This window comes from Symphalangus syndactylus, chromosome X, assembly GCF_028878055.3.
Source record: "Symphalangus syndactylus isolate Jambi chromosome X, NHGRI_mSymSyn1-v2.1_pri, whole genome shotgun sequence".
NCBI lineage: Eukaryota > Metazoa > Chordata > Mammalia > Primates > Hylobatidae > Symphalangus > Symphalangus syndactylus.
The window spans coordinates 14491552-14513147 of NC_072447.2; the positions used below are offsets into that span (position 1 = coordinate 14491552).

Here is a 21596-nt window from a genome sequence, read left to right on the forward strand (position 1 = left end):
CCAGACCGCTCCTTCCCTCGGCGCCACCCCCAGACCCCCGATCCTCCTGTCGGGACCCCCACGGGGCCACCTCCAGACCCTCCTCCCGATCCTCCCCTCGGGACCCTCTCGGGACCACCCCCAGACGCCCGCTCCTCCCCTCGGGATCACCCCGAGACCCGCTCACCACCATCAGTCAGGCCGGGTAGAGGGGAGAAGCCTCTCAGGAGGGACCAGGCCACTCTCCCAGGAGTGAAGGGAGGAGGACAGAGTCACGGGCAGATCAGAAATAACCAGGGACTGAAGAGACAGCAGGATCGGAGAGTGACGGAAAAGGTCTAAGGGCAGGAAAAGTCCCTGAGGCTTTCTCCACCCGGAGTGCGGGGTAGGGAGCAGCCGGAGAGTGACGGAGAGTGACGAAAGTAGACGATGCCTGTCGGAGAACAGCCGAGCGGAGCTGAAGGGCGGCGGAGAGTGACGGAAAGTGGCGAGAATTGACGGAAAGTGACGGGGACTGACGGACAGTGACGAAGAGTCACGAAATTTATCAGAGAGCGAAAAAGAGGAAAGCGAAATGGTGAGATGAAGCAGGCCGAGCGTGATCGGAGTTGAGGGAAAGTGACGGAGAGGAACGAGGAGTAAAGAGGGGTGACGAAAAGAGCCGAAGCTGGTGGAGGCGAAGAACCGAGTGAGGAAAGATAGCCGAGATTAGCTGGCGGGCTGCAGCCTGGGCAGTCGCCCGAATGGGCAGGACCCCACGGAGTTACCGAGAGGATGCGAACAGCGGCAGCCGGGCAGGACGCGAGCGAGGGAGGGCGTGGAGGGCCGTGGGTCCGCCTGCCCTGAGGCAGGCATGGGTGGCACCGAGGTGACCCGGGTGGGAGGTGCACCGCCGCCCCCTGGCAGCCTCTGCGCGGAGCCCAAGCCCGTCTTCTCCGCCCCTTTGCAGACCTCGGCGCCCAGCCTGGCCACTGACGCGCACCCGCGGCCCCACCCAGCGCCCAGGCCCACGAGTCTGAGGAACGGCGGAGGCTCGCGGCCCCTGGACCCCAAGCAGCACATGGCCCACAGCATCCCCGCCCAGTGGAGGGCGGCACATGGCGGGAGGACGGGAGTCCGTGTCCACTCCTGGCCGGGGAGGGGAGGGCGAGTTCTGGTGGCTGGGGAGGGCTGCACATGGCAGGGGAGGGGAGAGCGAGAGTGCTGGCGAGGGAGGAGGGGGCAAGAGTGCGTGTCCGCTCCAGTCTCTCTTCCTCATCATATAAAGCCACGAGTCCCATGACTGGGACCCACCCTAATGACCTTATCTCATCCTAATTACCTCCCAAAGGCCACATCTCCAATCAGGACATGAATTTGGGGATTAAATTGCCAACACATGGCTGGGCACCGTGCCTTGTGCTTTTAATCCCAGCACTTTCAGAGGCCAAGGCGGGCGATCACCTGAGGCCAGGAGTTCAAGACAAGCCTGGCCAACATGGTGAAACCCCATCTCTACTAAAAATACACACAAAAAAAAAATTAGCAAGGAATGAAGCCCAGTGCCTGTAATCCTAAGGAAGGAGACCACCACTTCTCCTGCTGCCCTTCCCTTCCCCACATCCCTTCCTTAGTTTATAAAACAGGGAAAAAGGGAGAAAGCAAAAAGCTAAAAAAAAAAAAAAAAAAACCCAGAAGTAAGATAAATAGCTGGACGACCTTGGCACCACCACCCGGTCCTGGAGGTTAAAATAATAATAATAATATTAGCCCCAGAAGTAAACTATTTGTGTTATCTGCAAATTCCAGACACTGTATGAGGAAGCACTGAAAAACTCTCTGTACTGTTATCTGATGCATGTAGCCCCCAGTCACATTCCCCACGCTTGTTCCATCTATCACGACCCTTTCATGTGAACCTCTTAGAGTCGTAAACCCTTAAAAGGCCCAGGAATTCCTTTTTCGGAGAGCTCGGCTCTTAAGACGCAAGGGTGCTGACCCTCCTGGCCGAAGAAAGCCCTTCTTTCTTTAACCCGGTGTCTGAGGAATATTTCTGTGGCTTGTCCTGCTACAATGCCAGCTACCAGGAGGCTGAGGTGCGAGAATCGCTTGAACCTGGGAGGCAGAGGTTGCAGTGAGCCGAGATCGCACCATTGCACTCCAGCCTGGGTGATACATGACAGAGCGAGGCACTATCTAAAAAAAGAAGAAAAAAAATTGCCAAAACATGAAATCCGGAGAACACATTCAAGCAATCCACCATATGAATCTGTACATACCTTGCAAACACTGTAAACCTGTCGCATCTCACCTGAGACCAACCCCCAACCACAAAACCCAGACCTGGAATTTTCCCAGGACCAAACCCATCTAGATTCTATAAACTGAAACCTCAAAGCCTAACCCTAATCCTAACCCCTACAGTTGAGGTCCCCCCATCCCTGTGGCTCCAGCTCAAGACAACCTGTCCCTCCGTGGGTTTGCAGGCCCCTTGATGGGGGATGGGAGCTGGGGGCCTCACACAGCTCTCTGAGCTTAAGCCATTTCCTTCCTTCCTTCCTTCCTTCCTTCCTTCCTTCCTTCCTTCCTCCCTCCCTCCCTTACTTCTCTCCTTCCCTCCATCCCTTTTTTCTTTCAGGGTGTTGCTCTGTCACCCAGGCTGGAGTGCAGTGGCATGATCACAGCTGACTGCAGCCTCGGCCACCATAGCTCAAGTGATCTTCCCGCCTCAGCCTCCAGAGTAGGTGGGACTACAGGAGTGTGCCACCGCACCCGGCTAATTTCTTAATTTTTATTTTGTAGAGATGAGGCCTCCCGATATTGTCCAGGCTTGGAAGTATTTTTTGAAATTCAAGAGGATCTAGAAGTTCTGGCGTCCTGTCAATATCCCTTTCTGAGATGAAATGTAAAATCCTCTAATCACCCCAGGATACCTTTTCCAGCTATATTACCATTTCCTTACAGCCGACTAGAGTGGAACGTAGGCAAAGAACGGACCTATGCCTGCACACGGGCACCTTTGAACTCACTGAGATCTATAAAAGAATTTTTTAAAAATTGCCAGAATGAAAAAAGTATCCTCCAGTGAGCCTCAAGGACAGCCAGGGAAGGCAGCTACTGGGCCCTTCCACTGGCCAGGAATGGGAGAGTCAGAGGTGTCCATTCTGCTATAGATGGGTCGCACATCAGAACTGAACCACAAACCCTTTCCTGCCCCCTTGGGACCAGGCCGCCACTCCTTCCTTCCCCTCGCCTTGACCCTCCCATGCTGCCCCACCTGTCAGGATCACAAGGACCCCCAGCTCAGCAGATGGGAACCGGACCAAAAAGAGAAATAGCCCTGTCCCGCCCATAAGTACCACCCCCAGACCCCCTGCTCCACCCTCCAGACCACAGGGAGACCCCATGCTCCACCCCTGAAAACCAAACCGAGACCCCCCGCTCCTCCCCTCGGGACCAACCCCAGACCCCCTCTCCATCCTCCGGACCACAGGGAGACCCCATACTCCACCCCTGAAACCCACACCCAGACCCCTCGCTCCTCCCCTCCGGACCCCCAGACGCCCTGCTCCTGTGCTCCGGAACACACCAGACCGCTCCTTCCCTCGGCGCCACCCCCAGACCCCCGATCCTCCTGTCGGGACCCCCACGGGGCCACCTCCAGACCCTCCTCCCGATCCTCCCCTCGGGACCCTCTCGGGACCACCCCCAGACGCCCGCTCCTCCCCTCGGGATCACCCCGAGACCCGCTCACCACCATCAGTCAGGCCGGGTAGAGGGGAGAAGCCTCTCAGGAGGGACCAGGCCACTCTCCCAGGAGTGAAGGGAGGAGGACAGAGTCACGGGCAGATCAGAAATAACCAGGGACTGAAGAGACAGCAGGATCGGAGAGTGACGGAAAAGATCTAAGGGCAGGAAAAGTCCCTGAGGCTTTCTCCACCCGGAGTGCGGGGTAGGGAGCAGCCGGAGAGTGACGGAGAGTGACGAAAGTAGACGATGCCTGACGGAGAACAGCCGAGCGGAGCTGAAGGGCGGCGGAGAGTGACGGAAAGTGGCGAGAATTGACGGAAAGTGACGGGGACTGACGGACAGTGACGAAGAGTCACGAAATTTATCAGAGAGCGAAAAAGAGGAAAGCGAAATGGTGAGATGAAGCAGGCCGAGCGTGATCGGAGTTGAGGGAAAGTGACGGAGAGGAACGAGGAGTAAAGAGGGGTGACGAAAAGAGCCGAAGCTGGTGGAGGCGAAGAACCGAGTGAGGAAAGATAGCCGAGATTAGCTGGCGGGCTGCAGCCTGGGCAGTCGCCCGAATGGGCAGGACCCCACGGAGTTACCGAGAGGATGCGAACAGCGGCAGCCGGGCAGGACGCGAGCGAGGGAGGGCGTGGAGGGCCGTGGGTCCGCCTGCCCTGAGGCAGGCATGGGTGGCACCGAGGTGACCCGGGTGGGAGGTGCACCGCCGCCCCCTGGCAGCCTCTGCGCGGAGCCCAAGCCCGTCTTCTCCGCCCCTTTGCAGACCTCGGCGCCCAGCCTGGCCACTGACGCGCACCCGCGGCCCCACCCAGCGCCCAGGCCCACGAGTCTGAGGAACGGCGGAGGCTCGCGGCCCCTGGACCCCAAGCAGCACATGGCCCACAGCATCCCCGCCCAGTGGAGGGCGGCACATGGCGGGAGGACGGGAGTCCGTGTCCACTCCTGGCCGGGGAGGGGAGGGCGAGTTCTGGTGGCTGGGGAGGGCTGCACATGGCAGGGGAGGGGAGAGCGAGAGTGCTGGCGAGGGAGGAGGGGGCAAGAGTGCGTGTCCGCTCCAGTCTCTCTTCCTCATCATATAAAGCCACGAGTCCCATGACTGGGACCCACCCTAATGACCTTATCTCATCCTAATTACCTCCCAAAGGCCACATCTCCAATCAGGACATGAATTTGGGGATTAAATTGCCAACACATGGCTGGGCACCGTGCCTTGTGCTTTTAATCCCAGCACTTTCAGAGGCCAAGGCGGGCGATCACCTGAGGCCAGGAGTTCAAGACAAGCCTGGCCAACATGGTGAAACCCCATCTCTACTAAAAATACACACAAAAAAAAAATTAGCAAGGAATGAAGCCCAGTGCCTGTAATCCTAAGGAAGGAGACCACCACTTCTCCTGCTGCCCTTCCCTTCCCCACATCCCTTCCTTAGTTTATAAAACAGGGAAAAAGGGAGAAAGCAAAAAGCTAAAAAAAAAAAAAAAAAACCCAGAAGTAAGATAAATAGCTGGACGACCTTGGCACCACCACCCGGTCCTGGAGGTTAAAATAATAATAATAATATTAGCCCCAGAAGTAAACTATTTGTGTTATCGGCAAATTCCAGACACTGTATGAGGAAGCACTGAAAAACTCTCTGTACTGTTATCTGATGCATGTAGCCCCCAGTCACATTCCCCACGCTTGTTCCATCTATCACGACCCTTTCATGTGAACCTCTTAGAGTCGTAAACCCTTAAAAGGCCCAGGAATTCCTTTTTCGGAGAGCTCGGCTCTTAAGACGCAAGGGTGCTGACCCTCCTGGCCGAAGAAAGCCCTTCTTTCTTTAACCCGGTGTCTGAGGAATATTTCTGTGGCTTGTCCTGCTACAATGCCAGCTACCAGGAGGCTGAGGTGCGAGAATCGCTTGAACCTGGGAGGCAGAGGTTGCAGTGAGCCGAGATCGCACCATTGCACTCCAGCCTGGGTGATACATGACAGAGCGAGGCACTATCTAAAAAAAGAAGAAAAAAAATTGCCAAAACATGAAATCCGGAGAACACATTCAAGCAATCCACCATATGAATCTGTACATACCTTGCAAACACTGTAAACCTGTCGCATCTCACCTGAGACCAACCCCCAACCACAAAACCCAGACCTGGAATTTTCCCAGGACCAAACCCATCTAGATTCTATAAACTGAAACCTCAAAGCCTAACCCTAATCCTAACCCCTACAGTTGAGGTCCCCCCATCCCTGTGGCTCCAGCTCAAGACAACCTGTCCCTCCGTGGGTTTGCAGGCCCCTTGATGGGGGATGGGAGCTGGGGGCCTCACACAGCTCTCTGAGCTTAAGCCATTTCCTTCCTTCCTTCCTTCCTTCCTTCCTTCCTTCCTTCCTCCCTCCCTCCCTTACTTCTCTCCTTCCCTCCATCCCTTTTTTCTTTCAGGGTGTTGCTCTGTCACCCAGGCTGGAGTGCAGTGGCATGATCACAGCTGACTGCAGCCTCGGCCACCATAGCTCAAGTGATCTTCCCGCCTCAGCCTCCAGAGTAGGTGGGACTACAGGAGTGTGCCACCGCACCCGGCTAATTTCTTAATTTTTATTTTGTAGAGATGAGGCCTCCCGATATTGTCCAGGCTTGGAAGTATTTTTTGAAATTCAAGAGGATCTAGAAGTTCTGGCGTCCTGTCAATATCCCTTTCTGAGATGAAATGTAAAATCCTCTAATCACCCCAGGATACCTTTTCCAGCTATATTACCATTTCCTTACAGCCGACGAGAGTGGAACGTAGGCAAAGAACGGACCTATGCCTGCACACGGGCACCTTTGAACTCACTGAGATCTATAAAAGAATTTTTTAAAAATTGCCAGAATGAAAAAAGTATCCTCCAGTGAGCCTCAAGGACAGCCAGGGAAGGCAGCTACTGGGCCCTTCCACTGGCCAGGAATGGGAGAGTCAGAGGTGTCCATTCTGCTATAGATGGGTCGCACATCAGAACTGAACCACAAACCCTTTCCTGCCCCCTTGGGACCAGGCCGCCACTCCTTCCTTCCCCTCGCCTTGACCCTCCCATGCTGCCCCACCTGTCAGGATCACAAGGACCCCCAGCTCAGCAGATGGGAACCGGACCAAAAAGAGAAATAGCCCTGTCCCGCCCATAAGTACCACCCCCAGACCCCCTGCTCCACCCTCCAGACCACAGGGAGACCCCATGCTCCACCCCTGAAAACCAAACCGAGACCCCCCGCTCCTCCCCTCGGGACCAACCCCAGACCCCCTCTCCATCCTCCGGACCACAGGGAGACCCCATACTCCACCCCTGAAACCCACACCCAGACCCCTCGCTCCTCCCCTCCGGACCCCCAGACGCCCTGCTCCTGTGCTCCGGAACACACCAGACCGCTCCTTCCCTCGGCGCCACCCCCAGACCCCCGATCCTCCTGTCGGGACCCCCACGGGGCCACCTCCAGACCCTCCTCCCGATCCTCCCCTCGGGACCCTCTCGGGACCACCCCCAGACGCCCGCTCCTCCCCTCGGGATCACCCCGAGACCCGCTCACCACCATCAGTCAGGCCGGGTAGAGGGGAGAAGCCTCTCAGGAGGGACCAGGCCACTCTCCCAGGAGTGAAGGGAGGAGGACAGAGTCACGGGCAGATCAGAAATAACCAGGGACTGAAGAGACAGCAGGATCGGAGAGTGACGGAAAAGATCTAAGGGCAGGAAAAGTCCCTGAGGCTTTCTCCACCCGGAGTGCGGGGTAGGGAGCAGCCGGAGAGTGACGGAGAGTGACGAAAGTAGACGATGCCTGACGGAGAACAGCCGAGCGGAGCTGAAGGGCGGCGGAGAGTGACGGAAAGTGGCGAGAATTGACGGAAAGTGACGGGGACTGACGGACAGTGACGAAGAGTCACGAAATTTATCAGAGAGCGAAAAAGAGGAAAGCGAAATGGTGAGATGAAGCAGGCCGAGCCTGATCGGAGTTGAGGGAAAGTGACGGAGAGGAACGAGGAGTAAAGAGGGGTGACGAAAAGAGCCGAAGCTGGTGGAGGCGAAGAACCGAGTGAGGAAAGATAGCCGAGATTAGCTGGCGGGCTGCAGCCTGGGCAGTCGCCCGAATGGGCAGGACCCCACGGAGTTACCGAGAGGATGCGAACAGCGGCAGCCGGGCAGGACGCGAGCGAGGGAGGGCGTGGAGGGCCGTGGGTCCGCCTGCCCTGAGGCAGGCATGGGTGGCACCGAGGTGACCCGGGTGGGAGGTGCACCGCCGCCCCCTGGCAGCCTCTGCGCGGAGCCCAAGCCGGTCTTCTCCGCCCCTTTGCAGACCTCGGCGCCAAGCCTGGCCCCTGACGCCCACCCGCGGCCCCACCCAGCGCCCAGGCCCACGAGGCCGAGGAACGGCGGAGGCTCGCGGCCCCTGGACCCTAAGCAGCACATGGCCCACAGCATCCCCGCCCAGTGGAGGGCGGCACATGGCGGGAGGACGGGAGTCCGTGTCCACTCCTGGCCGGGAGGGGAGGGCGAGTTCTGGTGGCTGGGGAGGGCTGCACATGGCAGGGGAGGGGAGAGCGAGAGTGCCGGCGAGGGAGGAGGGGGCAAGAGTGCGTGTCCGCTCCAGTCTCTCTTCCTCATCATATAAAGCCACGAGTCCCATGACTGGGACCCACCCTAATGACCTTATCTCATCCTAATTACCTCCCAAAGGCCACATCTCCAATCAGGACATGAATTTGGGGATTAAATTGCCAACACATGGCTGGGCACCGTGCCTTGTGCTTTTAATCCCAGCACTTTCAGAGGCCAAGGCGGGCGATCACCTGAGGCCAGGAGTTCAGGACAAGCCTGGCCAACATGGTGAAACCCCATCTCTACTAAAAATACACACAAAAAAAAAATTAGCAAGGAATAAAGCCCAGTGCCTGTAATCCTAAGGAAGGAGACCACCACTTCTCCTGCTGCCCTTCCCTTCCCCACATCCCTTCCTTAGTTTATAAAACAGGGAAAAAGGGAGAAAGCAAAAAGCTAAAAAAAAAAAAAAAAAAAAAACCCAGAAGTAAGATAAATAGCTGGACGACCTTGGCACCACCACCCGGTCCTGGAGGTTAAAATAATAATAATAATATTAGCCCCAGAAGTAAACTATTTGTGTTATCTGCAAATTCCAGACACTGTATGAGGAAGCACTGAAAAACTTTCTGTACTGTTATCTGATGCATGTAGCCCCCAGTCACATTCCCCACGCTTGTTCCATCTATCACGACCCTTTCATGTGAACCTCTTAGAGTCGTAAACCCTTAAAAGGCCCAGGAATTCCTTTTTCGGAGAGCTCGGGTCTTAAGACGCAAGGGTGCTGACCCTCCTGGCCGAAGAAAGCCCTTCTTTCTTTAACCCGGTGTCTGAGGAATATTTCTGTGGCTTGTCCTGCTACAATGCCAGCTACCAGGAGGCTGAGGTGCGAGAATCGCTTGAACCTGGGAGGCAGAGGTTGCAGTGAGCCGAGATCGCACCATTGCACTCCAGCCTGGGTGATACATGACAGAGCGAGGCACTATCTAAAAAAAGAAGAAAAAAAATTGCCAAAACATGAAATCCGGAGAACACATTCAAGCAATAGCACCATATGAATCTGTACATACCTTGCAAACACTGTAAACCTGTCGCATCTCACCTGAGACCAACCCCCAACCACAAAACCCAGACCTGGAATTTTCCCAGGACCAAACCCATCTAGATTCTATAAACTGAAACCTCAAAGCCTAACCCTAATCCTAACCCCTACAGTTGAGGTCCCCCCATCCCTGTGGCTCCAGCTCAAGACAACCTGTCCCTCCGTGGGTTTGCAGGCCCCTTGATGGGGGATGGGAGCTGGGGGCCTCACACAGCTCTCTGACCTTAAGCCATTTCCTTCCTTCCTTCTTTCCTTCCTTCCTTCCTCCCTCCCTCCCTCCCTTACTTCTCTCCTTCCCTCCATCCCTTTTTTCTTTCAGGGTGTTGCTCTGTCACCCAGGCTGGAGTGCAGTGGCATGATCACAGCTGACTGCAGCCTCGGCCGCCATAGCTCAAGTGATCTTCCCGCCTCAGCCTCCAGAGTAGGTGGGACTACAGGAGTGTGCCACCGCACCCGGCTAATTTCTTAATTTTTATTTTGTAGAGATGAGGCCTCCCGATATTGTCCAGGCTTGGAAGTATTTTTTGAAATTCAAGAGGATGTAGAAATTCTGGCCTCCTGTCAATATCCCTTTCTAAGATGAAATGTAAAATCCTCTAATGACCCCAGGATGCCTTTTCCAGCTATATTACCATTTCCTTTCAGCCGACTAGAGTGGAACGTAGGCAAAGAACGGATCTATGCCTGCACACGGGCACCTTTGAACTCTCTGAGATCGATAAAGGAATTCTTTAAAAATTGCCAGAATGAAAAAAGTATCCTCCAGTGAGCCTCGAGGACAGCCAGGGAAGGCAGCTACTGGGCCCTGCCACTGGCCAGGAATGGGAGAGTCACAGGTGTCCATTCTCCTATAGATGGGTCGCACATCAGAACTGAACCACAAACCCTTTCCTGCCCCCTTGAGACCAGGCCGCCACTCCTTCCTTCCCCTCACCTTGACCCTCCCATCCTGCCCCACCTGTCAGGATCACAAGGAACCCCAGCTCAGCAGACGGGAACCGGACCAAAAAGAGAAATAGCCCTGTCCCGTCCATAAGTACAACCCCAGACCCCCTGCTCCACCCTCCAGACCACGGGGAGACCCCATGCTCCACCCCTGAAAACCAAACCGAGACCCCTGCTCCTGTCCTCAGGACCACACCAGACCGCTCCTTCCCTTGGCGCCACCCCCAGACCCCCGATCCTCCCGTCGGGACCCCCACGGGGCCACCTCCAGACCCTCCTCCCGATCCTCCCCTCGAGATCACCCCGAGACCAGCTCACCACCATCAGTCAGGCCGGGTAGTGGGGAGAGGCCTCTCAGGAGAGACCAGGCCACTCTCCCAGGAGTGAAGGGAGGAGGACAGAGTCACGGGCAGACCACAAATAACCAGGGACTGAAGAGACAGCAGGATCGGAGAGTGACGGAAAAGGTCTAAGGGCAGGAAAAGTCCCTGAGGCTTTCTCCACCCGGAGTGTGGGGTAGGGAGCACCGGAGAGTGACGAAAGTAGACGATGCCTGGCGGAGAAGAGCCGAGCGGAGGTAAAGGGCGGCGGGGAGCGACGGAAAGTGGCGAGAATTGACGGAAAGTAACGGAAACTGCGGACAGTGACGAAGATTCACGAAATTTGTCAGAGCGCGACACAGAGGAAAGGAGATGCAGCAGGCCGAGCCTCATCGGAGATGACGGAAAGTGACGGAGAGGAACGAGGAGTAAAGAGGGGTGACGAAAAGAGCCGAAGCTGGTGGAGGCGAAGAACTGAGTGAGGAAAGATAGCCGAGATTAGCTGGTGGGCTGCAGCCTGGGCAGTCGCCCGAATGGGCGGGACCCCACGGAGTTACCGAGAGGATGCGAACAGCGGCAGCCGGGCGGGACGAGAGTGAGGGAGGGCGTGGAGGGCCGTGGGTCCGCCTGCCCTGGGGCAGGCATGGGTGGCACCGAGGTGACCCGGGTGGGAGGTGCACCGCCGCCCCCTGGCAGCCTCTGCGCGGAGCCCAAGCGGGTCTTCTCCGCCCCTTAGCAGACCTGGGCGCCCAGCCTGGCCCCTGACGCGCACCCGCGGCCCCACCCAGCGCCCAGGCCCACGAGTCGCGGGCCCTGGACCCCAAGCAGCACATGGCCCAGAGCATCCCCGCCCAGTGGAGGGCGGCACATGGCGGGAGGGCGGGAGTCCGTGTCCACTCATGGCCGGGGAGGGGAGGGCGAGTTCTGGTGGCTGGGGAGACCTAGAGCATCACAGCCCAATGGAGGGCTGCACATGGCAGGGGAGGGGAGAGCGAGAGTGCCGGCAAGGGAGGAGAGGGCAAGAGTGCGTGTCCGCTCCAGTCTCTCTTCCTCATCATATAAAGCCACGAGTCCCATGACTGGGACCCACCCTAATGACCTTATCTAATCCTAATTACCTCCCAAAGACCACATCTCCAATCAAGACATGAATTTGGAGATTAAATTGCCAACACATGGCTGGGCGCCGTGCGTTGTGCTTTTAATCCCAGCACTTTCAGAGGCCGAGGCGGGCGATCACCTGAGGTCCGGAGTTCAAGACCAGCCTGGCCAACATGGTGAAACCCCATCTCTACTAAAAATACAAAAAAAAAAAAAAAAATTAGCCAGCAATGAAGCCTGGTGCCTGTAATAGTAAGTAAGGAGACCACCACTTCTTCTGCTGCCCTTCCCTTCCACACACCCCTTCCTTAGTTTATAAAACGGAAAAAGGGAGAAAGCAAAAAAGCTAAAAAAAAAATAGAAGTCAGATAAATAGCTAGACGAACATGATGCCACCACCCGGCTCTGGTGGTTAAACATGATAATAATATTAACTCCTGACCTAAACTACTTGTGTTATGTGTAAATTCCAGACACTGCATGAGGAAGCACTGAAAAACTTTCTGTACTGTTATCTGCTGCATGTAGCCCCCAGTCACGTTCCCCACGCTTGCTCCATCTATCACGACCCTTTCAGGTGAACCCATTAGAGTCGTAAGTACTTAAAAGGGCCAGGAATTTCTTTTTCGGGGAGCTCGGTTCTTAAGAGGCAAGGGTGCCGACACTCCCGGGCGAATAAAGCCCTTACTTCTTTAACCCGGTGTCTGAGGAATTTTGTCTGCGGCTTGTCCTGCTACAATGCTAGCTACCGGGAGGCTGAGGTGCGAGAATCGCTTGAACCTGGGAGGCAGAGGTTGCAGTGAGCCGAGATCGCACCATTGCACTCCAGCCTCGGTGATAGATGACAGAGCGAGACACCATCTCAAAAAAAAAAAGAAAAGAAAAAAAATTGCGAAACCATGAAATCTGGAGAACACATTCAAGCAATAGCACCATACGAGTCTGTACACACCTTGCAAACACTTTAAACCTGCTGCATCTCACCTGAGACCAACCCCCAACCACAAAACCCAGACCTGGAATTTTCCCCGGACCAAACCCATCTATATTCTATAACCCAAAACCTGAAAGCCTAACCCTAACCCTAACCCTAACGTTAACCCTGTAAACCTGCTGTATCTCACCTGAGACCAACCCCCAACCACAAAACCCAGACCTGGAATTTTCCCAGGACCAAACCCATCTAGATTCCATAAACTGAAACCTCAAAGCCTAACCCTAATCCTAACCCCTACAGTTGAGGTCCCCCCATCCCTGTGGCTCCAGCTCAAGACAACCTGTCCCTCCGTGGGTTTGCAGGCCCCTTGCTGGGGGATGGGAGCTGGGGGCCTCACACAGCTCTCTGAGCTTAAGCCATTTCCTTCCTTCCTTCCTTCCTTCCTTCCTTCCTTCCTTCCTCCCTCCCTCCCTCCCTCCCTTACTTCTCTCCTTCCCTCCATCCCTTTTTTCTTTCAGGGTGTTGCTCTGTCACCCAGGCTGGAGTGCAGTGGCATGATCACAGCTGACTGCAGCCTCGGCCGCCATAGCTCAAGTGATCTTCCCGCCTCAGCCTCCAGAGTAGGTGGGACTACAGGAGTGTGCCACCGCACCCGGCTAATTTCTTAATTTTTATTTTGTAGAGATGAGGCCTCCCGATATTGTCCAGGCCTGGAAGTATTTTTTGAAATTCAAGAGGATCTAGAAGTTCTGGCCTCCTGTCAATATCCCTTTCTAAGACGAAGTGTAAAATCCTCTAATGACCCCAGGAAACCTTTTCCAGCTATATTACCATTTCCTTTCAGCCGAGTAGAGTGGAATGTAGGCAAAGAACGGAACTATGCCGGCACAGAGGCAGCTTTCAACTCATTGAGATCTATAGAAGAATTTTTAAAAATTTGCCACAATGAACAAAAAGTATTTCCAGTGAGCCTCGAGGACAGCCAGGGAAGGCAGCTACTTGGCCCTGCCACTGGCCAGGAATGGGAGAGTCAGAGGTGTCCATTCTGCTATGGATGGGTCGCACATCAGAACTGAACCACAAACCCTTTCCTGCCCCCTTGGGACGAAGCCGCCACTCCTTCCTTCCCCTCACCTTGACCCTCCCATCCTGCCCCACCTGTCAGGATCACAAGGACCCCCAGCTCAGCAGATGGGAACCGGACCAAAAAGACAAATAGCCCTGTCCCGTCCATAAGTACCACCCCCAGACCCCCTGCTCCACCCTCCAGACCACAGGGAGACCCCATGCTCCACCCGTGACAACCACACCCAGACCCCTGCTCCTCCCCTCCGGACCCCCAGACGCCATGCTCCTGTCCTCCGGACCACACCAGACCGCTCCTTCCCTCGGCGCCACCCGCAGACCCCCGATCCTCCTGTCGGGATCCCCACGGGGCCACCTCCAGACCCTCCCTCCGCTCCTTCCCTCGGGACGCTCTGGGGACCACCCCGAGACCCCCGCTCCTCCCCTCGGGATCACCGCGAGACCCGCTCACCACCATCAGTCAGGCCGGGTAGAGGGGAGAGGCCTCTCAGGAGAGATCAGGCCACTCTTCCAGGAGTGAAGGGAGGAGGACAGAGTCACGGGCAGACCAGAAATAACCCGGGACTGAAGAGACAGCAGGATTGGAGAGTGACGGAAAAGGTCTAAGGGCAGGAAAAGTCCCTGCGGCTTTCTCCATGCAGTGTGGGGTAGGGAGCAGCCGGAGAGTGACGAAAGTAGACGATGCCTGACGGAGAACAGCCGAGCGGAGCTGAAGGGCGGCGGAGAGTGACGGAAAGTGGCGAGAACTGACGGAAACTGACGGACAATGACGAAGATTCACGAAATTTGTCAGAGAGCGACACAGAGGAAAGGAGATGCAGCAGGCCGAGCCTAATCGGAGATGACGGAAAGTGACGGAGAGGAACGAGGATTAAAGAGGGGTGACGAAAAGAGCCGAAGCCGGTGGAGGCGAAGAACTGAGTGAGGAAAGATAGCCGAGATTAGCTGGCGGGCTGCAGCCTGGGCAGTCGCCCGAATGGGCGGGACCCCACGGAGTTACCGAGAGGATGCGAACAGCGGCAGCCGGGCAGGACGCGAGCGAGGGAGGGCGTGGACGGCCGTGGGTCCGCCTGCCCTGAGGCAGGCATCGGTGGCACCGAGGTGACCCGGGTGGGAGGTGCACCGCCGCCCCCTGGCAGCCTCTGCGGGGAGCCCAAGCCCGTCGTCTCCGCCCCTTTGCAGACCTCGGCGCCCAGCCTGGCCCCTGACGCCCACCCCACGGCCCCACCCAGCGCCCAGGCCCACGAGTCCGACGAGCAGCGGAGACTCGCGGCCCCTGGACCCCAAGCAGCACATGGCCCAGAGCATCTCCGCCCAGTGGAGGGCGGCACATGGCGGGAGGACGGGAGTCCCTGTCCACTCATGGCCGGGAGGGGAGGGCGAGTTCTGGTGGCTGGGGAGGGCTGCACATGGCAGGGGAGGGGAGAGCGAGAGTGCCGGCGAGGGAGGAGGGCAAAAGTGCGTGTCCGCTCAAGTCTCTCTTCCTCATCATACAAAGCCACCCACCCTGATGACCTTATTTAATCCTAATTACCTCCCAAAGGCCACATCTCCAATCAGGACATGAATTTGGGGATTAAATTGCCAACACATGGCTGGGCGCCGTGCCTTGTGCTTTTAATTCCAGCACTTTCAGAGGCAGAGGCGGGCGATCACCTGAGGCCAGGAGTTCAAGACCAGCCTGGCCAACATGCTGAAACCCCATCTCTACTAAAAATACAAAACAAAAAGAAAAATTAGCAAGGAATGAAGCCCAGTGCCTGTAATCCTAAGGAAGGAGACCACCACTTCTCCTGCTGCCGTTCCCTTCCCCACATCCTTCCTTAGTTTATAAAACAGGGAAAAAGGGAGAAAGCAAAAAGCTAAAAAAAAAAAAAAAAAGAGAGAAGTAAGATAAATAGCTGGACGACCTTGGCACCACCACCCGGCCCTGGTGGTTAAAATAATAATATTAGCCCCAGACGTAAACTATTTGTGTTATCTGTAAATTCCCGACACTGTATGAGGAAGCACTGAAAAACTTTCTGTACTGTTATCTGATGCATGTAGCCCTCAGTCACATTCCCCACGCTTGCTCCATCTATCACGACCCTTTCATGTGAACCTCTTAGAGTCGTAAACCCTTAAAAGGCCCAGGAATTCCTTTTTCGGGGAGCTCGGCTCTTAAGACGCAAGGGTGCTGACCCTCCTGGCCGAAGAAAGCCCTTCTTTCTTTAACCCGGTGTCTGAGGAATATTTCTGTGGCTTGTCGTGCTACAATGCCAGCTACCGGGAGGCTGAGGTGCGAGAATCGCTTGAACCTGGGAGGCAGAGGTTGCAGTGAGCCGAGATCGCACCATTGCACTCTAGCCTGGGTGATAGATGACAGAGTGAGACACTATCTAAAAAAAGAAGAAAAAAATTGCCAAACCATGAAATCCTGAGAACACATTCAAGCAATAGCACCATATGAATCTGTACATACCTTGCAAACACTGTAAACCTGTCGCAACTCACCTGAGACCAACCCCCAACCACAAAGCCCAGACCTGGAATTTTCCCAGGACCAAACCCATTTAGATTCTATAACCCGAAACCTCAAAGCCTAACCCTAACCCTAATCCTAACCCCTACAGTTCAGGTCCCCCCGTCCCTGTGGCTCCACGTCAAGACAACCTGCCCCTCCGTGGGTTTGCCGGCCCCTTGCTGGGGGTGGGAGCTGGGGACCACACACAGCTCTCTTAGCTTAAGCCATTTTCTTTCTTTCTTCATTCTTTCCTGCATCCCTCCCTCCCTCCGTCCCCCCCCCCCCCTCCCCCTCCCCTCCCTCCTTCCTTCCCTCCTTTTTTTTTTTTTTTTTTTTTTGAGACGGAGTCTCGCTCTGTCGCCCAGGCTGGAGTGCAGTGGCGCAATCTCGGCTCACTGCAAGCTCCGCTTCCCGGGTTCAGGCCATTCTCCTGCCTCAGCCTCTCCGAGTAGCTGGGACTACAGGCGCCCGCCACCACGCCTGGCTAATTTTTTGTATTTTTAGTGGAGACGGGGTTTCACCGTGGTCTCGATCTCCTGACCTCGTGATCCGCCCGCCTCGGCCTCCCAAAGTGCTGGGATTACAAGCGTGAGCCACCGCGCCCGGCTTCCCTCCTTTTTTTTTCAGGGTGTTGCTCTGTCACCCAGGCTGGAGTGCAGTGGCATGGTCACAGCGGACTGCAGCCTCGGCCGCCATAGCTCAAGTGATCTTCCAGTCTCAGCCTCCAGAGTAGGTGGGACTACAGGAGTGTGCCACCGCACCCGGCTAATTTCTTAATTTTTATTTTGTAGAGATGAGGCCTCCCGATATTGTCCAGGCCTGGAAGTATTTTTTGAAATTCAAGAGGATCTAGAAGTTCTGGCGTCCAGTCAATATCCCTTTCTGAGATGAAATGTAAAATCCTCTAATCACCCCAGGATACCTTTTCCAGCTATATTACCATTTCCTTTCAGCCGACTAGAGTGGAATGTAGGCAAAGAATGGAACTATGCTTGCACACAGGCAGCTTTGAACTCACTGAGATCTATAGAATAATTTTTAAAAATTTGCCAGAATGAAAAAGTATCCTCCAGTGAGCCTCAAGGACAGCCAGGGAAGGCAGCTACTGGGCCCTTCCACTGGCCAGGCATGGGAGAGTCAGAGGTGTCCATTCTCCTATGGATGGGTCGCACATCAGAACTGAACCACAAACCCTTTCCTGCCCCCTTGGGACCAGGCCGCCATTCCTTCCTTCCCCTCGCCTTGACCCTCCCATTCTGCCCCACCTGTCAGGATCGCAAGGACCCCCAGCTCAGCAGATGGGAACCGGACCAAAAAGAGAAATAGCCCTGTCCCGCCGATAAGTACCACCCCAGACCCCCTGCTCCACCCTCCAGACCACGGGGAGACCCCATGCTCCACCCCTGAAAACCAAACCGAGACCCCCCGCTCCTCCCCTCGGGACCAACCCCAGACCCCCTCTCCATCCTCCGGACCACAGGGAGACCCCATGCTCCACCCCTGAAACCCACACCCAGACCCCCCTGCTCCTCCCCTCTGGACCCCCAGACGCCCTGTTCCTGTCCTCAGGATCACACCAGACCGCTCCTTCCCTCGGCGCCACCCCCAGACCCGCGATCCTCCTGTCGGGACCCCCACGGGGCCACCTCCAGACCCTCCCTCCGCTCCTTCCCTCGGGACCCTCTCGGGGCCACCCCCAGACCCCCGCTCCTCCCCTCGGGATCACCCCGAGACCCGCTCACCACCATCAGTCAGGCCGGGTAGAGGGGAGAGGCCTCTCAGGAGAGACCAGGCCACTCTTCCAGGAGTGAAGGGAGGAGGACAGAGTCACGGGCAGACCAGAAATAACCAGGGACTGAAGAGACAGCAGGATCGGAGAGTGACGGAAAAGGTCTAAGGGTAGGAAAACTCCCTGAGGCTTTCTCCATGCAGTGTGGGGTGGGGAGCTGCCGCAGAGTGACGGAGAGTGACGAAAGTAGACGATGGCCGACGGAGAAGAGCCAAGCGCAGCTGAAGGGCGACGGAGAGGGACGGAAAGTGGCGAGAATTGACGGAAAGTAACGGAAACTGACGGACAGTGACGAAGATTCACGAAATTTGTCAGAGCGCAACACAGATGAGAGAAGATGCCGCAGGCCGAGCCTAATCGGAGACGACGGAAAGTGACGGAGAGGAACGAGGAGTAAAGAGGGGTGACGAAAAGAGCCGAAGCTTGTGGAGGCGAAGAACTGAGTGAGGAAAGATAGCCGAGGTTAGCTGGCGGGCTGCAGCCTGGGCAGTCGCCCGAATGGGCGGGACCCCACGGAGTTACCGAGAGGATGCGAACAGCGGCCAGCCGGGCAGGACGCGAGCGAGGGAGGGCGTGGAGGGCCGTGGGTCCGCCTGCCCTGATGCAGGCATGGGTGTCACCGAGGTGACCCGGGTAGCAGGTGGACCGCCGCCCCCTGGCAGCCTCTGCGTGGAGCCCAAGCCCGTCGTCTCCGCCCCTTTGCAGACCTCGGTGCCCAGCCTGGCCCCTGACGCGCACCCGCGGCCCCACCCAGCGCCCGGGCCCACGAGTCCGAGGAGCAGCGGAGGCTCGCGGCTCCTGGACCCCAAGCAGCACATGGCCCAGAGCATCCCCGCCCAGAGGAGGGCGGCACATGGCAGGCGGGCAGGAGTCCGTGTCCAGTCACGGCCGGGGAGGGGAGGGCGAGTTCTGGTGGCTGGGGAGGGCTGCACATGGCAGGGGAGGGGAGAGCGAGAGTGCCGGCGAGGGAGGAGAGGGCAAGAGTGCGTGTCCGCTCCAGTCTCTCTTCCTCATCATATAAAGCCACCCACCCTGATGACCTTATTTAATCCTAATTACCAGCCAAGGGCCACATCTCCAATCAGGACATGAATGGGGATTAAATTGCCAACACATGGCTGGGCACCGTGCCTTGTGCTTTTAATCCCAGCACTTTCAGAGGCCAAGGCGGGCGACCACCTGAGGCCAGGAGTTCAAGACCAGCCTGGCCAACATGCTGAAACCCCATCTCTACTAAAAATACACACAAAAAAAAAATTAGCAAGGAATGAAGCCCGGTGCCTGTAATTGTAAGGAAGGAGACCACCACTTCTCCTGCTGCCCTTCCCATCCCCACATCCTTCCTTAGTTTATAAAACAGGGAAAAAGGGAGAAAGCAAAAAGCTAAAAAAAAAAAAAAAAAAAAAGAGAAGTAAGATAAATAGCTGGACGACCTTGGCACCACCACCCGGCCCTGATGGTTAAAATAATAATATTAGCCCCTGACCTAAACTATTTGTGTTATCTGTAAATTCCAGACACTGTATGAGGAAGCACTGAAAAACATTATGTACTGTTATCTGATGCATGTAGCCCTCAGTCACGTTCCTCACGCTTGCTCGATCTAGTTCCTCACGCTTGCTCGATCTATCACGACCCTTTCATGTGAACCTGTTACAGTCGTGAACCCTTAAAAGGCCCAGGAATTCCTTTTTCGGGGAGCTGGGCTCTTAAGAGGCAAGGGTGCTGACACTCCCGGCCGAATAAAGGCCTTACTTCTTTAACCCAGTGTCTGAGGAATTTTGTCTGTGGCTTGTCCTGCTACAATGCCAGCTACCGGGAGGCTGAGCTGCGAGAATCGCTTGAACCTGGGAGGCAGAGGTTGCAGTGAGCCGAGATCGCACCATTGCACTGCAGCCTGGGTGATAGATGACAGAGCGAGACATCATCTAGAAAAAAAAAAGAAAAGAAAAAAATTGCAAAAACATGAAATCTGGAGAACACATTCAAGCAATAGCACCATACGAGTCTGTACACACCTTGCAAACACTTTAAACCTGCTGCATCTCACCTGAGACCAACCCCCAACCACAAAACCCAGACCTGGAATTTTCCCCGGACCAAACCCATCTATATTCTATAACCCAAAACCTCAAAGCCTAACCCTAACCCTAACCCTAACGTTAACCCTGTAAACCTGCTGTATCTCACCTGAGACCAACCCCCAACCACAAAACCCAGACCTGGAATTTTCCCAGGACCAAACCCATCTAGATTCTATAAACTGAAACCTCAAAGCCTAACCCTAATCCTAACCCCTACAGTTGAGGTCCCCCCATCCCTGTGGCTCCAGCTCAAGACAACCTGTCCCTCCGTGGGTTTGCAGGCCCCTTGCTGGGGGATGGGAGCTGGGGGCCTCACACAGCTCTCTGAGCTTAAGCCATTTCCTTCCTTCCTTCCTTCCTTCCTTCCTTCCTTCCTCCCTCCCTCTCTCCCTTACTTCTCTCCTTCCCTCCATCCCTTTTTTCTTTCAGGGTGTTGCTCTGTCACCCAGGCTGGAGTGCAGTGGCATGATCACAGCTGACTGCAGCCTCGGCCGCCATAGCTCAAGTGATCTTCCCGCCTCAGCCTCCAGAGTAGGTGGGACTACAGGAGTGTGCCACCGCACCCGGCTAATTTCTTAATTTTTATTTTGTAGAGATGAGGCCTCCCGATATTGTCCAGGCCTGGAAGTATTTTTTGAAATTCAAGAGGATGTAGAAATTCTGGCCTCCTGTCAATATCCCTTTCTAAGATGAAATGTAAAATCCTCTAATGACCCCAGGATGCCTTTTCCAGCTATATTACCATTTCCTTTCAGCGGACTAGAGTGGAACGTAGGCAAAGAACGGACCTATGCCTGCACACGGGCACCTTTGAACTCTCTGAGATCGATAAAAGAATTTTTTAAAAATTGCCAGAATGAAAAAAGTATCCTCCAGTGAGCCTCGAGGTCAGCCAGGGAAGGCAGCTACTGGGCCCTTCCACTGGCCAGGAATGGGAGAGTCAGAGGTGTCCATTCTCCTATAGATGGGTCGCACATCAGAACTGAAGCACAAACCCTTTCCTGCCCCCTTGGGACCAGGCCGCCACTCCTTCCTTCCCCTCGCCTTGACCCTCCCATCGTGCCCCACCTGTCAGGATCGCAAGGACCCCCAGCTCAACAGATGGAAACCGGACCAAAAAGAGAAATAGCCCTGTCCCGTCCATAAGTACCACCCCCAGACACCCTGCTCCACCCTCCAGACCACAGGGAGACCCCATGCTCCACCCGTGACAACCACACCCAGACCCCTGCTCCTCCCCTCAGGACCACCCCTAGACGCCCGCTCCTCCCCTCGGGATCACCCCGAGACCCGCTCAGCACCATCAGTCAGGCCGGGTAGAGGGGAGAGGCCTCTCAGGAGAGATCAGGCCACTCTCCCGGGAGTGAAGGGAGGAGGACAGAGTCACGGGCAGACCACAAATAACCAGGGACTGACAGAGACAGCAGGATCGGAGAGTGACGGAAAAGGTCTAAGGGCAGGAAAAGTCC

The 21596-nt window shown here is 55.8% G+C and overlaps 2 protein-coding genes across 9 annotated transcripts in view; both read right to left on the reverse strand.

Annotated features, from left to right (window-relative positions):
- LOC129475451 (uncharacterized) overlaps positions 1 to 21596 on the reverse strand; it is a 58357-nt gene that overhangs the window by 19646 nt on the left and 17115 nt on the right. For 4 of the 7 annotated variants that reach the window (XM_063635163.1, XM_063635160.1, XM_063635162.1 and 1 more), the window contains one exon: positions 19799 to 19971. The exons of 1 other annotated variant lie outside the window; for it this stretch is intronic. The gene's annotated coding sequence lies outside the window, so the exon portion shown is untranslated. 2 more of the 7 variants (XM_063635169.1, XM_063635161.1) reach the window with 2 other exon arrangements.
- On the reverse strand, positions 8827 to 18944 carry LOC134736039 (uncharacterized). Of its 2 annotated transcripts, none has more exons than XM_063635176.1 (2): positions 17997 to 18944; positions 8827 to 9243 (listed from the first exon to the last, which is right to left on the reverse strand). In XM_063635176.1, the coding sequence occupies exon 1, from the start codon at positions 18896 to 18898 to the stop codon at positions 18002 to 18004; it is 897 nt and encodes a 298-aa protein (XP_063491246.1). In that variant the 5' UTR covers positions 18899 to 18944; the 3' UTR covers positions 8827 to 9243; positions 17997 to 18001. The 2 variants fall into 2 exon arrangements, with proteins under 2 accessions (XP_063491246.1, XP_063491245.1); XM_063635175.1 differs by lacking the exon at positions 8827 to 9243 and adding an exon at positions 15751 to 16129.